This window comes from Physeter macrocephalus, chromosome 6, assembly GCF_002837175.3.
Source record: "Physeter macrocephalus isolate SW-GA chromosome 6, ASM283717v5, whole genome shotgun sequence".
NCBI lineage: Eukaryota > Metazoa > Chordata > Mammalia > Artiodactyla > Physeteridae > Physeter > Physeter macrocephalus.
Window position 1 is genome coordinate 32425140 of NC_041219.1, and position 25659 is coordinate 32450798.

At 37.9% G+C, this 25659-nt stretch overlaps 1 protein-coding gene across 18 annotated transcripts in view; it reads right to left on the reverse strand.

The window, feature by feature from the left end:
* Positions 1–25659, reverse strand: part of ANKS1B (ankyrin repeat and sterile alpha motif domain containing 1B) — a 1202038-nt gene that overhangs the window by 421815 nt on the left and 754564 nt on the right. For 11 of the 18 annotated variants that reach the window (XM_024127235.1, XM_024127234.1, XM_024127233.1 and 8 more), the window contains exon 1: positions 15892–16095. In XM_024127235.1, the coding sequence (XP_023983003.1) occupies positions 15892–16095 (204 nt within the window). Of the gene's footprint in view, positions 1–15891; positions 16338–25659 lie in introns of those variants that run through there. The other 7 variants (XM_024127226.1, XM_024127225.1, XM_024127224.1 and 4 more) reach the window with 2 other exon arrangements.

Genomic DNA, 25659 nt, shown 5'->3' on the forward strand with positions numbered 1-25659 from the left:
GAAACATTTAAGGTGTCCTCTTCTGGAGAGCGGGGCCAGGAGTGGGGCTAAGAGGGTAGGAAATGGTTTGCATTTACGTTTTATTTGTACATTTGTTTCGATCTTTAATATATATATGTATTACTTTGAAAAATCTTTTAAAATGTGTGTTCTCTTCTGTCAGTCCTACTGTCTGGATTCCCCTGCTGCTGTGTAGTTGTTTAAATTGTCCTCATGTCTATCGTAAACCATCTTCTGGAAGAGGGTGAGGTAATAAATCAAATAATTAACCAGTCACGGACATCCACTCGTCCATTTGTTAAACCTCTTCCTCTTTTTCATTTCCAAGAGTGTTCTCTAGGACACAGGGAGGAAGACCCTAGTTAGTGCTGTCGTTGTCTTGGTTGTGGGGTAACAGGAAGCAGAGGAGCCTTAATTTTTAGCAGTTAGACTTCGGCTCTGAAGACTGCTATTGAAATGGTGTAAACTCTGATTACAGCTTTTTAAAGTGCACTGTTTTCCCTGAGCTAGAGAACGGTCTTCTGAATTAGTATCAGTAAAATGCTTTTCAGTGGGATCTGTGACACCAGAAGTCGCCACTGACGCCAATGTAATTACCATCCCTGGACATGGCCTTGCCAGGCAGCATAGATAATCACCTACAACCACAGGCTGATGATTAGCCAGTCAGTCAACTGGCATTGAGTGCTCACTGGGCGGTCCTGTAGGGGTGACAGGGAGAAGACCCTGCAGTGACCTTTCCTTAAGGCACTCAAAACAACGAGGGCTGAGGGTGCAGGGGGAGAAGGAAAGCAGATATTCACATGCACCAAAAGACAGAAAGAAAGAAACACATCATTCTCACTTACACAGAGAGGGCCCTGTACATCCAAGTTGGAGTGGAATAAAAATGGTCTCTTCCCCATCTGGCCCATGTTGACCTCTCTGCTTTTATGTGTGTTACCTCTTTTTGGTTTTGCCCCCTGCTCACCAACTGGAGCCAAACACCACTAGATATCCCTCTTTGTGCCTCCATAATAATTACATGCTGTTCCACCTGCCTGAAAGGCTGCTCTATCACTTAGCCTTTGTCAGGCTGTGAATTTTCCCAATCCGTTAAGAGTTAGTATAAACTTGACCTCTTCTATGGAACCTTTACTGAGTTCCTCATTTTGAGGGCCTCCACTATACTCTGAATTAAAGTTCCAATCAGTTACAGTGCTAAAGGAATTTGTCTGTTTTCATGCTTGTTTCTCCAGTAGATTGTAAGCTTCATGAGAGGAGGGAATGGGTATATTATTCATTTCAGCAGAATTAAAATAGTTTATATGAAATACTTAGAACAGTGCCTGAATATAAGCATTATATAAGCACTATTATTATTATTATTATTATTATTGTCAAGTTTTATATTTAGGAGCCCTAGCATAATATCTTCACATGAAAGTGGCAGCTAAGCAAATGTTTCCTCCTTTGAATTCTTGGAACATTTCAAATAAGCTGAGTTTTGGAAATGAGGAGGTCACAGGTGTTTTTGGCAGTGGTCATGATTCCAACGTGAAAGTGAGGATGATTTCTTTAGATATTGGTAACTGAGAGCTGTGAATATCTTTGAAGAAGCAAAGGATGTAACAGGTGAATAAATTTAGTTTTGGAGGATATGAGGATATTCCAGATGATATGAAACTACTAAAAAACTACTAAAAGCTATTGGCTTTGAGACAGTATGTTCACCCTCAGAAAGATGGGCTTATTTGGAGAAACACCTAATGTAACTCAAGTAACTTCGTTTTCTTCAGCATTATCTGGAAATAGAAGGCAAATCAGTCAGACAGATGTTTCCATGCTCATCCTCCCTTGCTAGCTGTATGTGTGATGTGCACGTGTGTGCTGCCATCTGGGTGAGCCTATCTGGGCACAGCAATGGATCATTAAGCTGTCTTTCCATATGGTGCATGTGTAGCATCTGAACCACGATTTCACAAGGTAGGTAATGCTTTAATTCATAGAGACGCTGAATGATCCCTAGGACGGTTGCCAGATCAGTATCTCTTTTGTTCTTTAAACACTATATGCATTTTGCAGTCTCACCACCTTTGTTCATGATTCCATTCAATCTTATATCATTGGTACCATTTTCATTGTTTACACAATCCTGCCCAAGCCTACTTCCTCCAGAGAGTCTTCCCTGATCACTCCAGCTCATCAACATCTCTTCCTTCTCAAGACTTAGAGAGATTCATAGATTCTAACACTCATTTCTCCCACAGCTGCGTTCTATGCTGTGAAAACATTTGCCCTTTATCGCTATTTGAATGTGTATTGCTATTTAGCTGTTAAGTATGTTAGTCTTAGCTCCCTTAGTAGACTGTAGTATCTTTAACAGGAGCTTGTTAAGTATGCCTCTCTGTAGCCTCTACCACAATTAGCACAGTTTGATGAGTATATTTGGTACTCAATAGGTGTTTCCTTAGGAATGAATGGATAAATCTCCCAGGAATCCATTCAGAAAGATTTTCCTGGGATCCCCTTCACAAATGCTCATTTACTTTCCACTTTAGTTTGTCAACACATGTTAAAGGATAAAAGATGCATATCTGAAACATAAATTTATATTGTAAAATGCTACAGTCTTCAAAGTCTGCATTGGTTAATATACTTCATAGTATTTGTTAATATACTTTACAGTCTGGATGCAAGTTTAGGTAAGTTATCCGTGAGAACAAAGCTACAAGACTCTAGAGTATTTAAATATTCTCATAAAAATTAATTATCACAATTTGATCAACCATAATTAAGGGAACATTTTATTGCTGTGAGCAGGTGGGTGTCCTTGAGTATGTTTCTTAAGGAAAGCACTAAATGCAATCTAGTTCCTTGGAAGTCCCATTGTACTCTGTCATTGGCATACACTACTGCGTGGCCATTAAACCTGAAAGGCTCAGTTCTTTGAGTGTACGTGCAGTTGATTAATCAAGGTCTGTGATGAGTAAGTGTGAATTACAATGACATAACTTTCCGACATCCTTTAGAGTTATTCAACATAAGGTCACTGAGATAGGTGGGTTGTGGGTACTTCGGTGTTCCTAGCATAATTCACAGAAGCGTTTCCTTTGTATCCAGTGTATTAGGAGGGCAAGAGCAACAAGGCCTTTTGGCAATTTCTGTGTATCACTGTGCTGTCAGTAATTCCAAAGTGGCTTGCCAGCTAAATGGAACAGGCACCCTTGTCACCATCATGATTCATTGCCTACTGAAAGCACGCAGCTAGCCTTAAGTAGCCTTAAGCTACTTCTCACCACAGTCCTGTGAACCAGGCAGTGCTATCCCCTGTTTGCATTTGGGAAACTGATGCCCATGGAAGTTAAATGACTAACCCACAGTCTCACACCATGCAGAAGGAGTCAAAGTATGAAAGTAATTCTGTAGCTTACAGCACTGTTGTCTTTCCAATTCTTATTGAGCATAATGATTACAAATCTCAAACAAGCCCTCAACATGGCCCTATAATTCTACTCTGTTTTCCTTGTAAATTCTCTTTCCCACTTTTTGAAATTACTCTTTAATATCTTCTCTACCTTCAAATCTTCCACAACAATGTGTCATAATTTGCTAGAAAATATTAGAGACCATTGGAGGGAACATACCTCTATATTCTCATCATCTTATATACGAATCATTATAGTACCCATTATCTCTGTCTTCCCTCCTATTACAATAGGAATGTCCCATCAAAGACAATTCTTCCATTTGTCTCTGGATCCCAACACCTCTCACTTTTATTCATTCAGTCAATCCCTCTTTCTTCTCCAATATCAAGAGCTCCCTTTCTACCTGATCATTCAATTTAATAGCCAAACGTGACCCCAGTCTCTCCCGTTTAAAAAATCCTCCCTTTGACACCCAAATCACTCTTTAGCTACTTGCTTATTTCTGTGTTCCCATGCTCAGCAAAACTTATTTCAAGAGTTGTCTACTCTACCACTTCTTCAATCCAATGCAATATGGCTTCTGTGCCTTTTATTCCACAGAACATGCTCTTGTCAAGTTCTCAGTGGTCTCTATGTTGTCAAATCCAGGGGTTACCTTTCTAGCCTCATCTCACTTGATCTCTCATCATCAATCTATCCAATTGATCGCTTTTTTTGTGGGACATGTTTTTGGGGAAAGATCATTCCACTTTTAGATACTTTGAGGGCTCAGTACAATATAGGAAGTAGAAAACGTTTGCCTTTGTTAGTGTAAGTGGAGTCACCTAAGGTGAATGTGTGGAGTGAGAAGAGAAAAGGGAAAGGGCTGAACCCTAGGAAACAGGCAGAGGCAGGGGGAATCTACAAAGGAGCCAGAGGAGGGGTGGTTGCTGGGGCAGGAGATGCCAAGGAGGAAAAGAGTGGTCGGCAGAAACAAAGACCACAGAAACATGAAGTAAATAAGGCCTGGAAAGAGTGTATTGTATTTGGCAATTAGTAGTTCATTAGTCATCGCTTAAAAATAATTTCAGGATGCTGATAGAGGCTAACTGTATTGAGGCCTGATTGTATTGAGTAGAAGGGGAAGCCGGGAAGTGTAGACATTTCTTATGAGAAGCTTCGCTGTGAATGGAGGAACAGTAAGCAGGAGAAGCATCTAGAGAAGACAAAGCATTGAGGGAGGGTTTTGAAAAAAAAAATCAGGTTATATCTGAGCTTGTTCAGAGATTGCAGAGAAAAAGGTTTACCCAATGCCACACCATTTATGCTAGAACTGAAAGTAGAATTTATTTTGTCTCCCCCATTAATTGAGATAACATATATGTAAGAGTTTTAAAGACTATGAAGTATGATGAGAATTTAATATGGTATTTTCATTTCTGCTATATCATAACTACTTACCAGGAAGTAAGTGTGTTACATTTTTTAAACTATATAACATTCCCTTCATCTCATTTCCCACCAAAAGAACTTCACTGCTATTCATTCAGCAGTTTTTAAATGATTGAACTGGTATGAATGGCCTTTTGTGTGCTTCCTTGTGAGGGATTTCTGAAGTAGCTGTTGGCCAACCTGCATGTTTCTGTTCACCTGTTCTGAGCTGACAACTGGATGGGTTATATAGCTATGTAGGCCTGATGAATACCAAATGCTCAGCTCCTTCTTCATGGGGATGCCTCCTTCTGATTAAAAAAATGAGCAGTATAACTCCTGTCAAAGAAAAACTTGAGATATTTTAGATTCTAGGCCTCCTAAATCTAAGATCTCCTTCAAAACTCTGGAAGGACAAAATTTATTCTTCCTGCCAGCCATCTAAACAGACATTGGCTTATAAACCCAAGATGTTCCACAATGCTTTGGATATGAATCTTAATCATTTTTGCTCAGTCTGACAGAAGGTAAAAGTTTAACCATCTGAAATTTAATTCTGTGGACTCAAGGGCAGAAATCAATGACCTGATATTCAGAAGCCTATGTTAATAATTCATTGCATTTTTCTCTCCTCCTAATATGCTTCTATAATTTATAAGTAGAGTCACGGGGCTCTTGCTTCTTAATACTCTTTTAGATCATATGCTCTTAAATGAAAGAATAGTTCCCAACGTCTATGATGTGTATGGTACACATAGATCGGATTAGGAAGTCAGGGACATGTGAGCAATGACCTGTAAGATGTTGTTACTATGTCTCTCCAGCTTGAGTCTTCTTGTGGATAAGAATTTGTAGCCATTTATAATCATACTCATTACACCTTAGAAAGGATTATACTCAAGGGCAAATCATATCTTCCATGAACATTGCTCCTGTTTAATGCAGTGTCTCTTGCATGCATGGAATGACTGCCACTCAGAAGGTCTCATGGTCTGAGGACACACTTGACCTGGAGGTATACCTTTATTTTTATGACTGTGTGTAGCGGTAAGTTTCCTTAGTCTAGACTGCCTCCTCTTTGCGTGAGGCAAGGTTTTTCTTCTCTCTTACCTCTCTTCTTGGTTCTCCTCTGAATGGTCATTTCCCCCCCAAGAACAAAAAAATGCGTATGCTACTTTTGTTTGTCCAGAACCCATATTTTCTCAGTTGGCCCACATATGTTGCCCGAGCAACTCTTATTGAAAATGTTTTCCCTTTGGACTCAAATTAACCTGGGTTTGAATCGTGAGTGCTTTGGGCCAGATATTTAGTCTCTCAATAACTAACTTTTGTCATTTGTAAAACTGGAATAACACTATATACTTTATAACATTTGTGCGAGAGGGAAATACAATATATGGAAAAAAGTATATAACATGTTCTTGATAAATAGTAGTTGTAATATTAAATTGGTTAAATTTTCTTTCCTTCCTATAAAATACTACTTATTTAATCATCTATTCCTTTGGGGTGTCTCTATCAGATAGATATCAACTATAAGGATGGCAAACAAATGAATATTTCTTGTAGATGTGATTTATTTAGGGGCCAACAGAGGCTGCAAAGTAAAATGGAAAGAGTGCATGGCTAGAGAGGTAGGAAGATCTTGGTTCTGGCCTTGTTAGTTCTCCTATTAACTAGAAGTGTGACCATGTATATGATTATCCATGCATGCAAAACTATAAGCTATCAGGAAGATTGCATTTAGCATTGATGAAAGAGTAATATCAGATCCTTTACACATTTTAAATTTCATGTAAACCTCAAGTAGATTGACTTTGATTCAATTAAGCAAATATCTACTGAATAACCATTATGGACTGTGCCTGGCAATGTGAGGGATAATAAACGGAGGCTGCATATGCACACATTCTTATTGAGGACTGCTATTGGTTAGATTGTGTCCTTCCCTCAAATTCATACGTTGAAGTCTTAACCTCCCAGTACATCAGAATGTGACTTTATCTGAAGACAGGGTTTTTACAGAGATAGTCTAGTTAAAATTAGGTCATTAGGGTGGACCCGAATGCAGTATGACTGGTGTCCTTATAAGAAGAGGAAATTTGGACACGGACACTCACAGAGGGAAGACAACATGAAAACATGGGGAGAAGACAGCCATCTCCAAGCCAAGGAGAGAGGCATAGAACAGATGCTCCCCTCAGAGCTCTCAACCCCACCCTGCTGACACGTGCTGACATCTCGGACTTCCAGCCTCAAGAACTGAGAGATAACATATTCCTGTAGTTTATGCTACCCAGTTTGTGGTGCTGTGTTATGGCAGCCCCAGCAAATTCATACAAGGACCAATTATGTGCTAGTGACTGGGAAAGTAACACTGAACCAGACACTGTTTTTTCTCTCAGGGGAAGAAGTTAGGTAAAGAAGCAGGTAATTCAGCCCTGGATGATAAGCAGGGTGCCAAGAGACGCCACTGAAGAATACTTGAGCAATACCAAAGAATTTGTCTTAAAGGGTCCCCTTTAAGGAAGGAAACCCTGAGCCACATTTTGAAGTAAGAGTTACCCAGCTAAAAATGAGTGCAAGAAGGTATTGTTCTGGGCAGAGAACAGTGTGCGCAAAGACATGGATTTGTGAGCAAGTGAGGCACAATTGTAAGACTATAATAATTCAACACAGCCAGAGTTTGAAAGAGGTGAAAGGTGAAGCTGAAGAGGTGGGCAGGGTCCAGATCAGTAGAGGAAGTCTCCACAGAGCAAGGAAGTCTCCACAGAGCAAGTAGAAAGACCAGGGTCTTAGGGAATGAGTCTTTCTTGAACAGGGAATCAGGAGGAGATAGGCTATGTTAGGTAGGAGGGAAATCACACAAAACATGAAGGTATCTATTTGGCAGTGAGAGTTCTGGTCTTGGAAAACAGAGGTCCTCTTGAGAAGTCGTGTGGAGGAGGTAGAAAAGTAAGGAGAAGTAAGATAAAGAGGTCCCTCAAAGGACCAGAAGTACGACAAACCGGGAGGGCTTGGAGGGCAAGGCCCGTATCCCGTTCAGTGTCTGTAATCTAACAGGGGCTCTATATACATTTGCTGAGTGAACGAAGGGAGGAATGATGAAACAGTGTGGTTTTAGTGAATTGAGCGGGAACTTCTAAGTCAAAGCAGTTTAGTTTTAAAATCTAGGTGTTGCTGGGGAATTTTAAAAACTTTTTGAGTCTCATTATCTTCGTTATTAGTATGGGGGTACTAATACTTACTGATAGGGATATGGTGAGAATTACATGGGATAATTTATATGAAACTAGATAAGACTTAAAAATGCCACCCGATCAATATTTATTGAGAAGCTACTTTACACCAGGCACTGTGCTAGGCTTTAGGAATACAAAGATAAATAAGACTGACTCTCTGTCTCTAAGGATCTCACTTTCTAGGGTGGAAGGCAGACATCTGAACAGATAACATAATTGCAATGAAATATAATAAGACCTACCTTAGGGCTAAGAAAAGGATGCCAGGAGTGCACAGAGAAGGGGCAGTCATGCAAGCCAGATGACAGAATGGCATTAGGGAATACTTCCTGGAGGAAGTGACGCTTAAGCTCAATCATGAACAATGCTGCACAGTGAGGTGAAGAAGGAAGAGAAAGGAATTCCAAACAGAGGGAATAACAGGCTTCCTCTGCAGCTGTGTTTTTCTAGTTCCTATGCCTGTACAGTTCCCTTGCTGAAAATATACTCCAGTCTGACTGATAAGAGCAAAAACACCCTCTTTGCTCTCGTCAGACTCCTGAAGGCTGGATCTTGCTCTGAATTTCCTCAGCTATTGGCTGGGTTCTCTGTAAACCAAACAGGCTTTCAGGAACCTTGCTGGAGCCACCTGCCTGATTCCTTACTCGCTTTCTTCTCTCTTCCTTTCCCTCATCCTTCCTCCTTTCATTAAACATTTACTGTGTCTACATGTGTAAGCCAGGGGTTGTACCTGGAGATATAGAGGATCAAAGCATATTTCTAACTCTCAAATCATATTTCTAAATCAAGTGCAAGGTAGCAGCAAATGATGGCCTATTGACTACATCTTCCTGTTTTTTTTGTAAATAAAGTTATATTTGAACACACCCATTTATTTGTGTATTGTCTATGGTCACTTTCATGATACAACAGAAGTGTTGAATAGTTGCAACAGAGACCATATGTCTTTCAAAACCTAAAATATTTACTATCCGGCCCTTTATAGAAACAAGTTTGCTGAGTCCTGTTCTAGTGTTTTGTGTGGGGCGGAGGTGGTGGTGTAGCTGCACAAGTAAACTGGCGATACGGCGCAGCAAGGTGGGGGAAGAAGGGCTCCTAATCCATACGTGGTAGGTCAGGGAAGAAGTGACAGTTAAAAGAAGTGACAACTAGGCTAAGAACTAAAGGGTAAAAGGAATTCAGAGGGGAAGGAAGATCATTCTCAGCAGAGACAACAGCATGTGCAAAGGCCAGGCAATGAAAGAAAAAAGCAGTTCTAGACAACAGTAAAGAGAGGAAATGGTAACAGATGAGACTGGAAAATAAGTTGGGTCAGGCCAGGTCATTTCCTGAATACCAAAGCCATATTAAGAATTGTGTAAATATAATGTCCCTTAGGGAATTGAGAATCATTGAAAGATTTTAAGCAGAGTAGTGCTAAAGCAAATGTGTGCTTTAGAAAGATCACCTTGGAGTAATCACTCTGCAGTAACATTTAACACTTGTTGGACATTTATGCTATGCTAGGTCTGTGCTAAATGTGTGGTACACATACATGTATATGGAAATGTTTACTGAGTAGCTAGATGGTATTGGATGCCAGGTAGAAAGAGCTGAAGAGTAGGGGCAGCTACGGACCTATGAGAACCAATGATCTCCCTGATGGATGGACAAGTTGAGCACCACCCACCTTTAGAGGCAGGAGGAGGATTAGGAGAACAGGGCTGATTGGCAAGGTCAGTGTAATGTCACAGAACCCAAACAAACTTCAGTGAGGGAATAAATACCAATAGGGAGCAGAGAGTGAAAATCAGACATTGAAAGAGGCCAAAGAGAAATGAAGTGAGAAAAGAAAGGGGTGGGGGTGGTAATTTATCAAGAAACAGGTTACAGCTGACTTAAAAGAGAACAAACTGAGTGGAAGGGCTGGGGCGCAGGCTGGGTTACAGAAGTAAAGGACGTGACTGGAAATGAGACAACAGAGGTCACTGCCACTGTTTGAGAAAGCTGTCCATTTCTCAAGCAATGAAAAATGATTGTGGCTGGATTTCTTAAAATTAGTCTGTAATTCAGCAGTTTTAGCAAGTTTTTAAATTCATGAAGTAAATTCCTCATCCCAGAGATCTGGTCATTTGATTCAATACTGAGATCAAATTATGCAAATATGCTGCATGACTAAATTAAAGGCCATTTCATGTGAGCATTAGTTAGGGATAGTAGCTATAGTACTGAATTATTAGAAAATGGGGCAGCATATTTTAATGCTTAAATATGTAATCAGAGTAACTTGCAGGTGGAAGAAAAGGCTCTCTTGTCCTTTGTGTCACCAGATTAGAATCGTGGCTACTGTTTTTTCTGAAGGCCATTCAGCCTTCTCAGATGGCCATGCCTGCACATGCCCTCATTTCTGAGTTTTCTGCCGCACAAGCAATCTTCCAAGGCTAATGAGAGCTACAAGAACAATTAATAGCTCTGCCAGCACCAGTATCGTACCCTGCATTTTTAAAGAGCTCAAAATATTAAATAACAAGTCCAAAGAACATTTCTCCTGGACCTCTCATTACATTGATTTTACAGGTGAGTAAACTGAATCATACGGAAGTGAGACAGTGGGCGCGAGAAGTCTTACTTCAGTTCTCTCTCACGCCACTGTGAGGCTGTTGCCTGTTATACTTGTAATTAAGCTGTTGTCTAGATAAAGAATGACTCCCTCCTGGCTTTGACTGCTGGTTACCAACAGATTTTAAATGCCAGTTGTTGAAAAAAAAAGATTTTTTTTTCAAAAGTGCGTAACTACTGGCCTAAATGAGTTTAGAAAATTATAGCTGCACTTTCAATATAAAGCCACCTACTCAACTCAGAGCCCAGCCTGTTTCAGAAGGAAGGCGTAGGGAGTGTGACAGGTATACTTCTCTATGCCTTTAAATCTCAGTAATTTTATAACATTTTCTTAAACAATATTTGAAACAGGAAAACATCATGGGGGTTATTAGTTATTAGTCTTACCCTTTAGGGACAATTTCTTTTTCTGCTTCACAGGTTTAACTTCTTACTTGGATCATGCATGATATGCTGCTAAGAAGGTCATTTTTATCAGGTCAACTGCAAATGGGGCTCTTATTACAGAAAAGTTATTTATAAGAGGAGAAAAGAAGTTAAGTCTATTAGCATGTAAAATGTACCACAAAAATGAAAAAAAGTTTCAATTAAATACGAAAAGATCAATCTTGTTCAAATCTTTGGTTCAAATGGATGACTTCCTAGAGCTCTGTGACTCCACTTCAATGTCTAGTAGGCAGTACTCACTTTGACCTTCACTAAGTTCTTTATGAATACTACCTACCCAAGTGTACAAAAATGCTAATTCACATAGGGCTCCAGGTATTATTTTTATATCTTACTCTGTGCACATTTTGAACATTTTAACAGTGGTCATAGCACCCCAAGTCAACCTAGATGGCAATTGCTAGAAAACACAGGAGATGTTAAAAAAATAAGTTGGTATAATTTCATTCTTCCCCCCTTTTGATTAGAGTTTACAAATATGACTGTTAGCTAGAACATGGTGAGGCTATGGGTCAGTTTTCCAAGTAATATAAACTTCTTAATAGAGTCTTTGGACTACAAATCTACCATAACACTGCCAGTGTTTTGATGTTATTGGTATCTTTATTTTCCATTACTCCATGCTATGATAGATTTTACCTCTTCCATTGCCTACTGTAATTTGCTTCTGAAAAAACAATTGCTGGTAAGTAATATGCTGAAGGATGGTGATTATACAAAAGGATGAGGGGCAAGATCCCCATGATATAGTGTGTGTATACACGTGTGTGTGTGAGCACATGAAGGAATGTGTATGCATTGTGTATGTAAATAATATGATATGTCTGAGAGCAATACTGTAACCTGCTTGAGGTCAAAGACAATATATTGTTTACTGTTATATCCCTAGTAATTAACACTGTCCTTAGCATATTGAAAATGTTTAAGGAGTGTTTGTTGCATGAATGAAAGAAGGGTACTAATGCTCTATGTTCCCATTGGCAAAACAAGGCTTCCAGTTTAAAAATGTGGCCAGAGGTCCATCTACAATAATCTGCTGTGGATCCAGTTTTTATGGGGAGATTTCTATGTACACAACATTATGCTAGGAGTGTGAGAAAGGCAAAGAAATTGAATACACAGAACTTGGACTTGAAGAACTTCCAGTCTAGGTGGGGAGACAAGATATACACAAGTGAAAACTTAACTCCTAATTCTAGAGAGTGAATAATGGCATGCCAAATGTAATTTTTCATGCCAAATACAACCACTATATGAGATCAGAGAAAAGCGAGGCTGCTAAGGACTGGAGTCCTTAAGAAAAGCTATACAAACTAGGTAGAAATTGAGTTAGATCTTAGAGGATAAAAGACAGAGGGGAAGGAAAGGAAATAGCTGTGAGGGTTGAGGGAGAGTACAAATGAGCAGTCATCAAGACAAGAATAGATATTAACAGTTTGAGACAAATTTTAGGAAGCAGTCATCAGACTAGGAAAAGACATGATGATAGAAACATATATAATAAGAAAGTAAATCATCATGGGCATTTTGTACAATAATCACTTCATACTTAAACTCCTTAGTGAAAAGAAAAAAGGTAATGTTGAAACAGACACATTCTATACGTGGTAAAGTTGGGGGAAACAGGTGGGATGTCAGAGGACCATGGTGGCATTCCCAGAGGCTAGTGAGTAGCAGGTAGACATGCCTAACTAGACAGGAGCTGATGATATATGACATCAGAGGGAATGAACAGGTAGAGTGGGGCTTGGATAAGTCTTTAGACAAAGGTTTCTGTGTTGACGTTTCAGACTTTTGATTGCAAAATAGATCTGACTTTCCCAAAGTCTTAGGTGACCAGATGTACTTTTGTAGCTATTCTTTGTACCAATTTCCGTTTATTTTACATTTTTAAGGCTACATAAATGTCAATACTGTGTACAAAACTATTCTGCAAACCACGACCAGTTACATAAAGAAAAAGTTTGGAATTCTGACTTTCAGATATTTTTAAAAAATTGACACATCAATAAAATCAAGAATAAGTGTTAAGAGCCCATAGGAGAAGCAATGCTTGATAAATATTTTAAAATAAATGGGGGTCCTTCTTTTCTAACCATGCCTAGAAATTGATGTAAGAAATCTTTATTAAAGTTAATCATAGACATGTGGATAAATCATCCATATATTGTGTTTATGTGTAAGAGTACTTAGAACAGAGTTAAAAAAAATTTGTAAAGCTTTCAGTAAATACTTTGAAAGTTACTTGTATGAACCCTTTGAAACTCATATTCATGAATGGAATATTGATTAAATGAAAGATTAACTCTTAAGAATGTTTCCTAAATAAAATATATCAATGCATGGATGTACTATGGTATTTCAACCAACATTAATTATATCCTTTTGATGTCTCTACTGTCTTGTTCTAAAAAGCTAATAAGACCTGAACTACATCATAGTTAATAGGAGTGTGGTGCTTGTTGCTTAGGCAACAGGATGAATAAATGCAGGTCAGAATGTGCTTCAAGAAAAACAAAAGCTAGAATATGATACTGAGTGCAGATTAAGCAGGTCCAACGGATTTTTTTCACCACATTAATGAAATCTATTTCTTAAAGTTGGCTGATCACATAAGTGTACTTTAACTAAGTTCATAATTAAATAAATTAGATTATGGAGATCAATAATTTTTATAGAGGTAGAAATTGATTTTTTTATGATACAAGTGCAAACAAATGGTGTACAGCAGCATGTAAAGCGATGATTGATGACACTTTTATGATTTGCTTCAGTTTCATAATTAACTCCTCTGAATGATAACTCAAATTTTTAAAGTTAATTCTGTTTCATGTAGAAAGTATTTGATTATTCTGAATTAACCATGTTTTCTTAATTTCTGAAAAATTATATACAATAATTGGAATTTAAAAAATAAAGACAATAGTCTATGGAGAAGATCAGACCTTGGTTTTGTCACATATGACCAGGATTTTTTGCCTCCTGGATACATTTTGGAGTGCTTATACATATTTCATTCATGAATGTTTTTTCCGATCTCCAAATGCTTACTGGAAACATGTTTGATTAACCTTTGCATTGGGCTTTCAAAAAGGGATTATATTTACTCAAAAGTGTTTAACATTCAGAGGAAAGTTATGCTGAATTAAAATTTTCCAAGCAGACAATCCACAGAATCCAAAGACCTACCTAACTTCTCATGGGACCAGAATAAATTTGGACACAGGTCTGATGAGTGGGAATGAGAGAGTCTTATTTCAAGTAGAGATAAGGAGAAAGAATAAAGACTTATCCAAATGCGCAGTAAATATAACGACAATGAGAAGACTTTCATTCTACTCGATAGTTTCTCTAATTCTTAGTGTCATCTGTTTAGTGTCCTAAGTCTGTCCTAATTCTGCTCAGTCTGTCCTAAGACTCTTATAGCAACTGAAGCAATTTCACTTTTCCCCTATTTTAATACCCACAATATCTATCTAATCTGTGACAGTATTCTTAAACATGAGAAAAATAACAGTAGCTGCAGGTCTCATTATAAAAACAGCTTCATAAAGAGTTCTATGGATACAATTACATAGAGCTCATATGTCTTACTACATTTATGCAGCTTTAAAAGAAAAAGCTCATGGGGCACACATTTTTGGAGAAGCAGCAGAAGTTTAACAGTCTGAATAATTTTCAGATCTACAATAGTCAAGCCAAGCTTGGAGAAAATAATCTCTAATGGAAATAAAAAGACATGCCTAGCTCTCAGTACTGTGTTATCAATTTTGTTACTAATAGGCTTCAGGTGTCAGCCCCAGCATTTTATTTAGAAATAGCTATTACTTGTTTCTGCAAGCCATTTTGTGCTACATGCCTATGTTATGTAGCTCTGTCTAAATTTAGGGATCAGTAATATGTGTGATGGGACCTTAAAAGCAAAGAAAGCTAATAAGGACTGTGACGTAGCTTAACAAGGGAAACTGATGAGCACTGGGGGAGGTATGTGAATGATCAGAAAGCTGTATTATGGGTCTGCACGTTTCCCCATCCTCCTTTCTCACCTATATTCATTGCAGTGGGAAGTTTGCACATACCAGGTTTAGATTGCAGGCAGACCAGTATTCAGAAGTACATGAATGTACTTAGTCCATCAGCCTCTCTAGATATTGACAGTTAATTGATGGAAGTGTTTGTTTTCTATATAAAGTAATAAACAATACCTCATTGCTCTTCAATCAGCATGTGAAGTAAGTGAAAGCTGTCTATAAGAGACCATTGGAATCAGTTTGCTAACGAACTAAAGGTCATCCACACAATTTAAACTGCTTATTGAACAATTATCAGGAAAAAAATGATCTTCACACCGTAAACATAACAAATTGTCTAATTAATTACTAAACGCTGATGCGCAAATGAAATAATATGTGTTAGGAATCTAGAATTAACTGAAGAGTTCTATAATCTAACTGGGTATTCTGAGATTACAAATCTATAAAAACCACACAAAGAATGACAGGGAGAATATAAATGTTAATCTTCTTTCACTGCCTATAAATAGTACTCTCACCGGTTCATTCATATAATACACATGTATATGGATGCACATAGATCTCATTTTTCAGCAAGTGCCTATATGTTACACAGTAAGTTCAGTCCTAAGGGCATCCGATTTTCTAATGCGGTTACGTATATAAAATTGACCGGTTTTGGTGCAAATCAGGCTGCCTCTGAGCCGTGTAAGACACATAAGAAGCAAAGACAGACAAAAGGCAGCTCCGTGGCCACAGAGAGCGTCTTACCATAAACTGCACATTGTCAAATCCATTAGCCATCAGGTGGTTCTCGTACTGAGGTAGCCCAATGCTTTCCAACCATTGTCCCACTGTTTGGACAGGGCATCTGGGTCCTGTAAGAGGATGAAGAGGGAAGCGTTTAAGCAGGGAGTAGCCGTCCACGGGGTAATAGCGGTAGTCCTGGGCTGAGAGGTGGCATTGCCACATCATGCTCCTGGGAAAGTTGCTATCAAAGGAGCCCGCCAGCTTGACAGATTAATGTTCTCAGCGAGAGAGCAAAGTCAGAAGTAAAACATAGTTTGCCAGGCAGGCTGTGGAGTATGACTTGATCCTAGCTCCACATTTCTTACATATTAATCTTTACTACCGACCAGTACGTCACACAGCCCCCAAAACCAGGCAGCAGAAGAAGGCATATCAAGCTGTCAGCTTAGGCTGGTCTGCGCTCTGTGTGATTGTTGGAGTACTCCACAATGAGCAATGCACGGCCAGCAGCCAGAATTCTTTTTATCAAGTACTCCTACACTCATCAGTATGCAGCTCCATGCTCCTTGCTCCCCCTCGCTCGCTCCCCTTCATTACCCAGCCCAGGCTACACCTCGCATTTTCAATAATAGCCATCAGATAAGGCAGATTTTTTTTGTCTGCAAGCTGTAAGCCTGCTGCTGCTGCTTCCTCCTACACACCCATCCAACCGTCAATCTTGAATGATGAGAGCAGTCAAAACAAATGCAGAAAATAGCAAGATTCAAAAGCAAACCAAAGTGCTTAAATCTGAATTGAATCTTCATACTGGTTATACGTTACAGAGCTATTTGTTGTGGAATTTTACGTTTCAAAAGAAACACCAGGAAATGCAAAGCTTTAACTATAGCTTACAGGGGAGCTCCCGACAGGTTCCCTTTTTGCTCTTCTTTCCTTTCCTTCCCTTTCTTTTTTTTTTAAATGCAGCACAGATAAATGTTTCTGATCTAAAGCTTTACAGTGTTTGGAGAACAATTATTCTCTTTCTTTACCTTGCTGTATCAAAATGAACCACTCTGAGGTATTTTTTTTCTTCTTGAATTGCTGCAAAATACAGAAACTGCATCGCAATCTTGAAGTCAAGATAATTCATGTCTCGTTTGCGAGGCTTCTTCCAAACAAAAATATTATTAGGCACAAGAAATCCTTTTCCTCTCTGATATTTATAACCCAGTCTACCAGGGCTGACATTCTAAATTAGCTACAGAGGTAATATTACTGGGTAGAATTTTTTAATAAAGAAGACGAGCCCTAACCAAAAATAATTTAAGAATAACAGATGTAAATGTGTGAGTTTTACTGAATGGCAGACAGAATAAGTTATTTAATAATTGAGAGAAACCAGAGATTAATAATAGAACCCATAGGAGTAGATCATGGAACGAATAGACTCTTACTTAAGATTGAGCGAGAACTTGCAGAGAGGTTAGTCTACCCTCTCTCTTAATGCAGGAATCCCTTGTCACAGTGTTCCTGGAAGAATATCATCCAATTTAGGCTTGAATACTGCCTGTAACAGAGCTCTTACTACTTATCAAGAAGCCTCCATTTATTAGAAAGGTATTTTACTTCCTGGCTGACTCCTACTCACTCAATCCAGCTCTGCCTTTGGAGTCACACAGACTGGGAACACTGCCTTTAACTCATAAAGTGTTTTAAAAATTAAAGATAACTCTCATCCCCCCAGAACAGTCCTGGCACATAGTAAGTGCTCAGCAAATATTTATTGAATAAATGAAACATGACTTTCCTTCTTTCCCCAAATCTTACCTTTCTCTGTTTCCTTTCTCTTTTGAAGAACACTGTCAACCTCCCTAGCACAAAGACATTAAACTGCAAAACATCTTGCACTCCCCCTCTCACCGCTGACATCAGTTCCCAAGTTCCACTCATCCCTCATCGTAGTATCTCTTGCATCCATTTCCTTGATTCGAACTCCTCTTTCATATTTATGGAACTGACATCTAGTGTGATTTTGCTCTCTTAGTTCAGGCCCACCTGGTGTAATACAACTATGGCCTCTGTGTTCGTCTTCTTACCTCTGATTTTTTAAAATCTAGTTTATACGTGGATGTCGGAATAATCTCTTTAAAACAGTTTTGATTATCACTCCTTATTTCAAAACTCTTGCATGGTTTCAATTGGCTTCAAAATAAACTCCCAACTCCTTTGATGACTTTTGGGGTCTTCATGATTACTGCAAATCCTCTAATTTTATTTCCGTTCCCCCAGTGCTCCAAGCACGTGGGATTACTGGCTGGTCTTTAATGGCAGCCTGTAACATACTTGGGTTTCTTTTATTATGTCCCCACATTTATGCCTCTTCTTTGGCTTTGGATCAGATGATATTTCCTTTATGAAACCCTTTCTAGTTCCCCTAACAGGAATGTTTTAAGTGGCATTTACAGACCGTCTATTATAACAAATATTTTTTGTCTAACATTATAGTTATTTGTGTACAAGATGTATTTCTTGAATGTAGGAATATGTCTTGCTAATATTAAAAGTAGTAAGGATTCTTTATGCTTCTGCTAAACCAAATAATGTAATTTTCATTTCACAATCCAAACTATATAAAATCTTCCTAGTTTCAGATTTAAATTTTTTAAAGTCTATCCCAAGTCTCTGAATTTTTTATTTAAAAGAAGATACCTAGGTTTTTAAATAGAAACGATTGGCTTCTAGATCTCTTAAGAAGGTCAAAAAGTTTGTAGCAGTTTAGGAATCTGTTTTAAGGAATTCAGGTTGCTCAATATTACCTATATGAGAAGTTGATAGCAACTATTTGTCCTTGGCCAGCTCTAAAGCTGGTACACGGCAGAGTTAAAGGTAGGCGTCAATTATAGCCTCTCCTAGGGTCACATCCACATTGTTCCTCCTGATCATTTTAAGCTATGAGTAGGTGGATAAGCTACACAAAGATCGAACAAACATGACAATAACTTTTTGGTTTGGTAAGGCATATGCTGATTGGCCAGCTCCTCAAATCTCATCTAATCTCTTAAGATGCAAACCAGGGACCAAGTACCTAGAAGAGTGCTACACACATTCTAGGCATTAAATTGCCTTTGTTAAATGAATGAACACATGACATTGGAAATGGCTTTCATGAGATTTTCATTTCTTAAAAGAAAGAGAGAGAGAGAAGGAGAGAGAGAGAGTGAGAGTGAGAATGAGAGTATGAGAGAGAGAGAGAGAGAGACCTTATTTCAAGGTCCAGGCTGCTGTACAGAAACAGCTCAGAGAGAATACTGGTTACTAATCACTTTACAAATCTTTATATAGACTGACTGAATTTTATTCTTTTAACTATTCAATCATTCAGTTTCAACTCAGTAATTCTCATATGTTGGTGAAAGGTTTTAATGCAGTGGGGAAGTGAATTGGGAGAAACTGGGGTAGGGGGAGGTGGTGAGGGAGAGGAAGGAAGAAGAATGAGACCTTGAATCATGCTGTTTCTGGTTTTGTTAAAGTATTTTCTCATGAGCCAAACCACTGAAAGAACCCTTGTTTGGGTCTGAAGATCACTTTTAAAATAGTGTTTACATATATTTCTTACTTCACTTGCAATACTTTCTTGGAGTCTTAAAATTCTTAAGCATGACATCACATTATTGGGCAGGCCTCTTTATTCAACTAGAACTTCTTTAAGTTCCAAAAGGGAGATAAGAGGAGGGAAAGAAGAACTAACAGTTGTTACTCAGGGCTACTATGTTCCAGGTAGTGTGGTGTGGATTATTAGCCCCACTTACAGATAAGGAAACTGAAGTTCAGTGTATGTGATGAAACCAGGAATTTCTTTTGCATAGTCTTTTAATAAATAATTCTGGGGGTTCCATTTCCAGAATGGCAAGGTGAGGAGCTCCATGGACCTTCTTCTCCCCAGCCAAACAAACATAACTGGAAAAAATTGTATAAAAAACCAAAACAAAACCACCATTTAAAGTCTCTGGAAATTGTCCTAAGAACATACAGAGTATGAAGAAAGATTTATTCAAGAAAATCTACTAAAACTTGGTAAGAACAGAGAGAGTCTATGGCACTTGAGCCATGACTTGTTCCCTCCCACCCTTCCTTCCCTAGCTCAGCTTGAAAGAAGCTCCACTCTGGGTGGGTGTGCCCAAGAGGATGGGCTTCTCTCTCCTCAGAGCCCATCCAAGGGTATGGTATCTTATCTAAAGGGGCAGGCCAGCAGTATTTCTAATACCCTCCAACTCCAAGTTATAGAAGTTAAATTCCTGGTGAATACAGCTGAGCGGTCAAGCGCTCCCTTTGTCCATGCAGCCTCTATTCACAAAGTGGAGGCTCTACCCTACTTGTGGGAGGCCAAGAATAGTGAGGCCCTGATTGCCCTCATTCCAGCTTGCTTGTAGGGCTGAGGTTGCATGTCCAGAAAGGCAGGCTGAGATGAGAAGACCAGGGGCTACCACCCCTGCCCAGTGCCCAGAGCAGTGGCTCAAAGATTTTGCCAAATGGTCCTTAAATACAGACAGCTCTATCTCAAGAAATTGATTTTATTTGAAATAGAGTATGAGGAAGTTCAAGCTTAAGGTGATTATTAAAAACAATGGAGATTTGGGGGTAAGCGATTAAAAGGAGGCATTAGGACAACAACCTAAAGCTAAATGGTAGCCAGATAGTTTTAGAGAACAAGGGAAAGACATAGTTGAGAAATGCCCTCTTGGGGTAAGACCAAACTTCAAAGACTGGCCTCAAAAACTACTCCTGCCCAAATGTAATTGGACCAGACTCTGGAGCAATTTGTATATAAGGTAATTGTCAAGAACAAGAGAGCATCCTGCTGGCAATTAGGGAAAGCTAATACCTGAGTGTGATACCAAATGAGGCAGACAGCTTAACAGAAAGATTAGGGAAAGATACAAAGAGGACTCTGCTATAATCATTATCATCCCTGGATGACTATGCACATGGTCAAGGCTCTACCCATGAATGAATAAATACCATGTAATATATCCATAAAATGGAATATTATGTGGCAATAAAAAGAAATAAAATGCTGATAGATACTACGACATGGATAAACCTTGAAAACGTGCTAAGTGAAAGAAGCCAGTCACAAAATACCGTATATTTTATGATTCCATTTATATGAAATATCCATAATAGGCAAATCTATAGAAACAAAATAGATTAGTGGTTGCCTCGCGATAGGGATGGGGAGTCGGGAGTAAAAGGGGAATGACTGTTGATGGATATGGTGTTTCTTTTTAGGGTGATAAAAATGTTTTAAAATTCACTGTGGTGATCATTGTACAACTCTGAATATACTACAAACTACTGAATTATACACTGTGGGTTAATTGAATGATATGTAAATTATATCTGTATAATTTACAGTTATTGAATAATAATAATAAAATAAAAACAATATAACAGTTCTTAAATTTTCTATAAACTTATAACAACACAAAACACACACATAATTGCATATCAAAATACACTGTTATTGGGCTTCCCTGGTGGCGCAGTGGTTGAGAATCTGCCTGCTAATGCAGGGGGCACGGGTTCGAGCCCTGGGCTGGGAGGATCCCACATGCCGCAGAGCAACTAGGCCTGTGACCCACAACTACTGAGCCTGCGCATCTGGAGCCTGTGCTCCGCAACAAGAGAGGCCGCGATAGTGAGAGGCCCGCGCACCGCGATGAAGAGTGGCCCCCGCTTGCCACAACTAGAGAAAGCCCTCGCACAGAAACGAAGACCCAACGCAGCAAAAATAAATAAATTAATTAATGAACTCCTACCCCCAACATCTTCTTTAAAAAAAAATACATATTATTGTTTTATGTATTAGTATTTTTAGTGCTCTATTTTTTTTTTCTTTTTCTATTTTTCTTGGTTACTCCTTCCCCCAGTCCCTCCAAACCATCCGTATCATCCATTCTCTCATCAAGGTAATTCATGTTAACAAACTAGTATGTATTTTCACATGTATTTATCCATTGCCGAATCTCACACACACACACACACACACACACACACACACACACATCTCACAGCTATGTACAAATATATATGCATATATATATATATATATATATATATACACACATGCATGAGAAGTATACGTAGGGGTATTTTTGGATATTGTTTCTTAAAAATAGAATCTTACCACACGTTTCTGAACTCACTTTCCTCATTTGACAAAGCTTTATGAAATTCTAACAAGTAAATAAGCTCTAATTTGTTCTTTTAAATAGCTGCATAATAGTCCACACTGTGGATACACGATATTTTATTCAGTTCTTTGCCTGATATCTCTAGGCTCAACTTTTCATTTTCTTTTTTAAAAGTTTGTATTTTGAGATAATTGTATATTCATGCAGTTATAAGACACAATAAGAAAGAGATTCTGTATAGACTCACCCAGTTTTCCCCAATGGTAACATCTTGTACAACTGTAGTATATCACAACCAGATAGTTGGCATTGATAAAATCCATTATTATTCATATTTCACCAGTTTTACATGCACTCATTTGTCTGTGTGTGTATATGTTTAGTTCTATGCAATTTTATCACACGTGTAGATTGTGTGACCATCACTGCAGTCAAGATAAAGACAGTACCACTACAAGGAACCCTTCTGCTTTCTTTTCATAGCCATGGCCATCTCTCTCCCTGTCCACTCTTTAACCTCTGGCAACTGCTAATCTGTTCTCCATCTCTATCATTTTGTCATTTCAAGAATATTATATGAATGGACTCATACAGTATATAACCTTTGGGATTGGCTTTTTTTCATTTGGCATGATTCCCTTGAAATCCATACAAATTATTCTGTTTGTCAATAGGTCATTCCTTTGTACTGCTGAGAACTATTCCATGGTATGGGTGTAGGATAGCTTGCTTAAAGATTCAGCCATTGAAGGACATCTGAGTTGGTTCCAGTTTTTGGCTCTTATGAATAAAGCTGTTATAAACATTTTTGTATAGGTTTTTTATGTGAAAATAAGTTTACATTTCTCTGGGATAAATGACCTATAGTTAGCACCACACTTAACCATGAAAGACTGAATGCTTTCTTGCTATGTTCAGGAAACAAGGCAAGGATGTCCACTCTCACCACTTCTATCTAACATTGTACTGGAGGTTCTAGCCAGCACAATAAATCACGAAAAATAAATAAAATGCATACAGGTTGGAAAGGAAGAAGTAAAACAGTTTATGTTCACATATGACATGATTATCTGTATATAAAATCTCATGAGATTCACATAAAAGCTACAGAATAAATGAGATTAGCAAGATCAATAGGATATAAGATCAATAAGATAAAAGGAATACAAGATCAATATCGAAAATCATTTGTATTTCTATATACTAACAATAAACAATCAGAACTTGAAATAAAAAACATCCCAACTTACAATAGCATCAAAAACATGAAATTCTAAGGCATGAACTGTCAAAAGACGTGCCAGACTTGTACACTTAAAATTACAAAGCATTGCTGAAAGAAATAATATAGGACCTAAATAAATGGAAAGGTATACTGTGTTCATGAATAGCAGGACTCAAAATTGTTAACATGTTAGTTCTTCCCAAATCTGTCTGTAGATTCAATGTAATCCTAATAAGAATCCCGGGAGGAATTTTGTTTTCTGGTTTTTTTGGTGGAAATTGTCAAGCTTCTCCTAAAATTCATACAGAAATGCAAAGGACGAAGAATGAACAAAATAACTTGAAAAAGAATAATAAAGTTAGAGAAGGTCAATTCTTGACTCCAAGACGTACTATAAAGCTATGGTCATCAAGACCGTGGTGTATTGATTTAATACAGACATGTAGATCAATAGAACAGAATAAAGGGTTTAGAAATTGACATCATATAGAAGATCAATTTATTTTTGACAAAGGTGAAAAGGTAATTCAATGGAGAAAGGAGAGACTTTTCAATGAATAATGCTGGAACAGTTAGAGATCCATATGAAGAAAAATAGATTTCAATTCATATCTCATACCATATGTAAAAATTAGCTAAAAATCATAGACCTAAATATAAAATCTAAAACTATAAAACTTTTAGAAGAAATGTAGGAAACTAATTTAGAAAAAATCTTGAACTTGGGTTAGGCAACAAAAGCATAATTGCAAAAGAAAAAAATGATCATTAGGATTCATGAAAATTTTTTAAACAATTCCATTCTTTGAAAGACACTGTTACAAGAATGAAAAGGCAAACTGCTGACTAGAAGAAAACATTTGCAAATTGCATGTGATAACAGACTTGTATTCAGAATATATAAAGAACTCTCAAAACTAAGTAATAAGGAAACAAACCAATTTTTAATGGGCAAAAGATCTGAACAGAGATTTCACCAGAGAAGACATATGGATGGCCAATACGTGTGTGAAAAGATGTTCAGCATCATTAGACATTAGGAAAGTGCAAACCTCTAATGAAAACCATAATTTGATACCACTTACTAGAATGTCTAAAATTTAAAAAGGCTGACCACACCAAGTGTTGACAATGATGTGAATCAACTGGAACTCTCAGACACTGCTGGTGGGAATGTATAATGGCACAACCACTTTGGGAAACAGTTTGATAGTTTCTTAGAAAGTCAAATATACCTCTTCTACATGGCCCAGCTATTCTACTGTTGGGTACTTACCTAAGATAAATAAAAGCATATGCCATGCAGAGACTTGTATACGAATGTTTATAGCAGCCTTATTTGTAATAGCCTACAACTGGAAACAGCCTAAAAGTCCATCAACAGGTGAATAAACAAATTGTAGTATACCAGCACAATGTAATAATATTCAGCAATAAAAAGGAACAAATAGTTGATGCATTCATCACATGGAATAAATGTCAAAATAATTTTGCAGAGTAAAAGAAACCAGACCCTCCAGAACAGTATAGATGCTGTATGATTCCGTTTACATAAAATTCTAGAGAACGCAAACTTATCTATACTGACAGAAAATAGATCAGTGACTACCTGGGGGTGGAAAGAAGGGGAGTGAAAGGGATTATAAAGGAACATGAGGAAACTTTTGGAGGTGATGGATATTTATTGTCTTGATTGTGGTGATGGTTTCACAGGTGTATCTAATTGTTAAACATCATACTGTACACTTTAAATATGTGCAGTTTATTGTAGTTCAATTATACTTCAATAAATCTAGTTTTCAAAGTTTTTCAAAAGTAGGAAAAGGAAATAAAGAATGATAGGAGAAGAAAGCGACTCATCTTAAACAAAATTGTCAAGGAATGCCTCTCTGAAAAGGTGAAATTTGAACAGAGACTGGAATGTAGTGAAGGAACAAGCTGTTCTGGTACTTAGGAAGAGAGAATTTGAGGCAGTGGGAAGAGTAAGTTCAAAGGCCAATATCCTTCCCTATGTGGTAAGGGCATGATGATACTAACTCACTTTTGACATGTTCATAACTGTTCTCATTGTATATTGTGTAGCTATTGAAGGCCTAGGCTACTGAAATGAATGTATGCTTACTCCAGGGTATGGTCTGGAAACTGTTATAACTGTATTAAATTAAATCCATGATACCAGTTTAGGTCTCTAAAATTAATTTTTTCTTTTAAAAGTAGAAGGCAATTCATATTCTGATTAATTTCAGATAATTTCTTAATTAGGTTCTAGTTAATTGGGGAGGGCGCAGGATACTTCTTTTGATACTTTATTAATTCCTTCAGCATTGACTGATTTCTTCAACAAATATTTATAAAGTACCTCCTGTTCCTAGCATTTTGCTAGGCAAT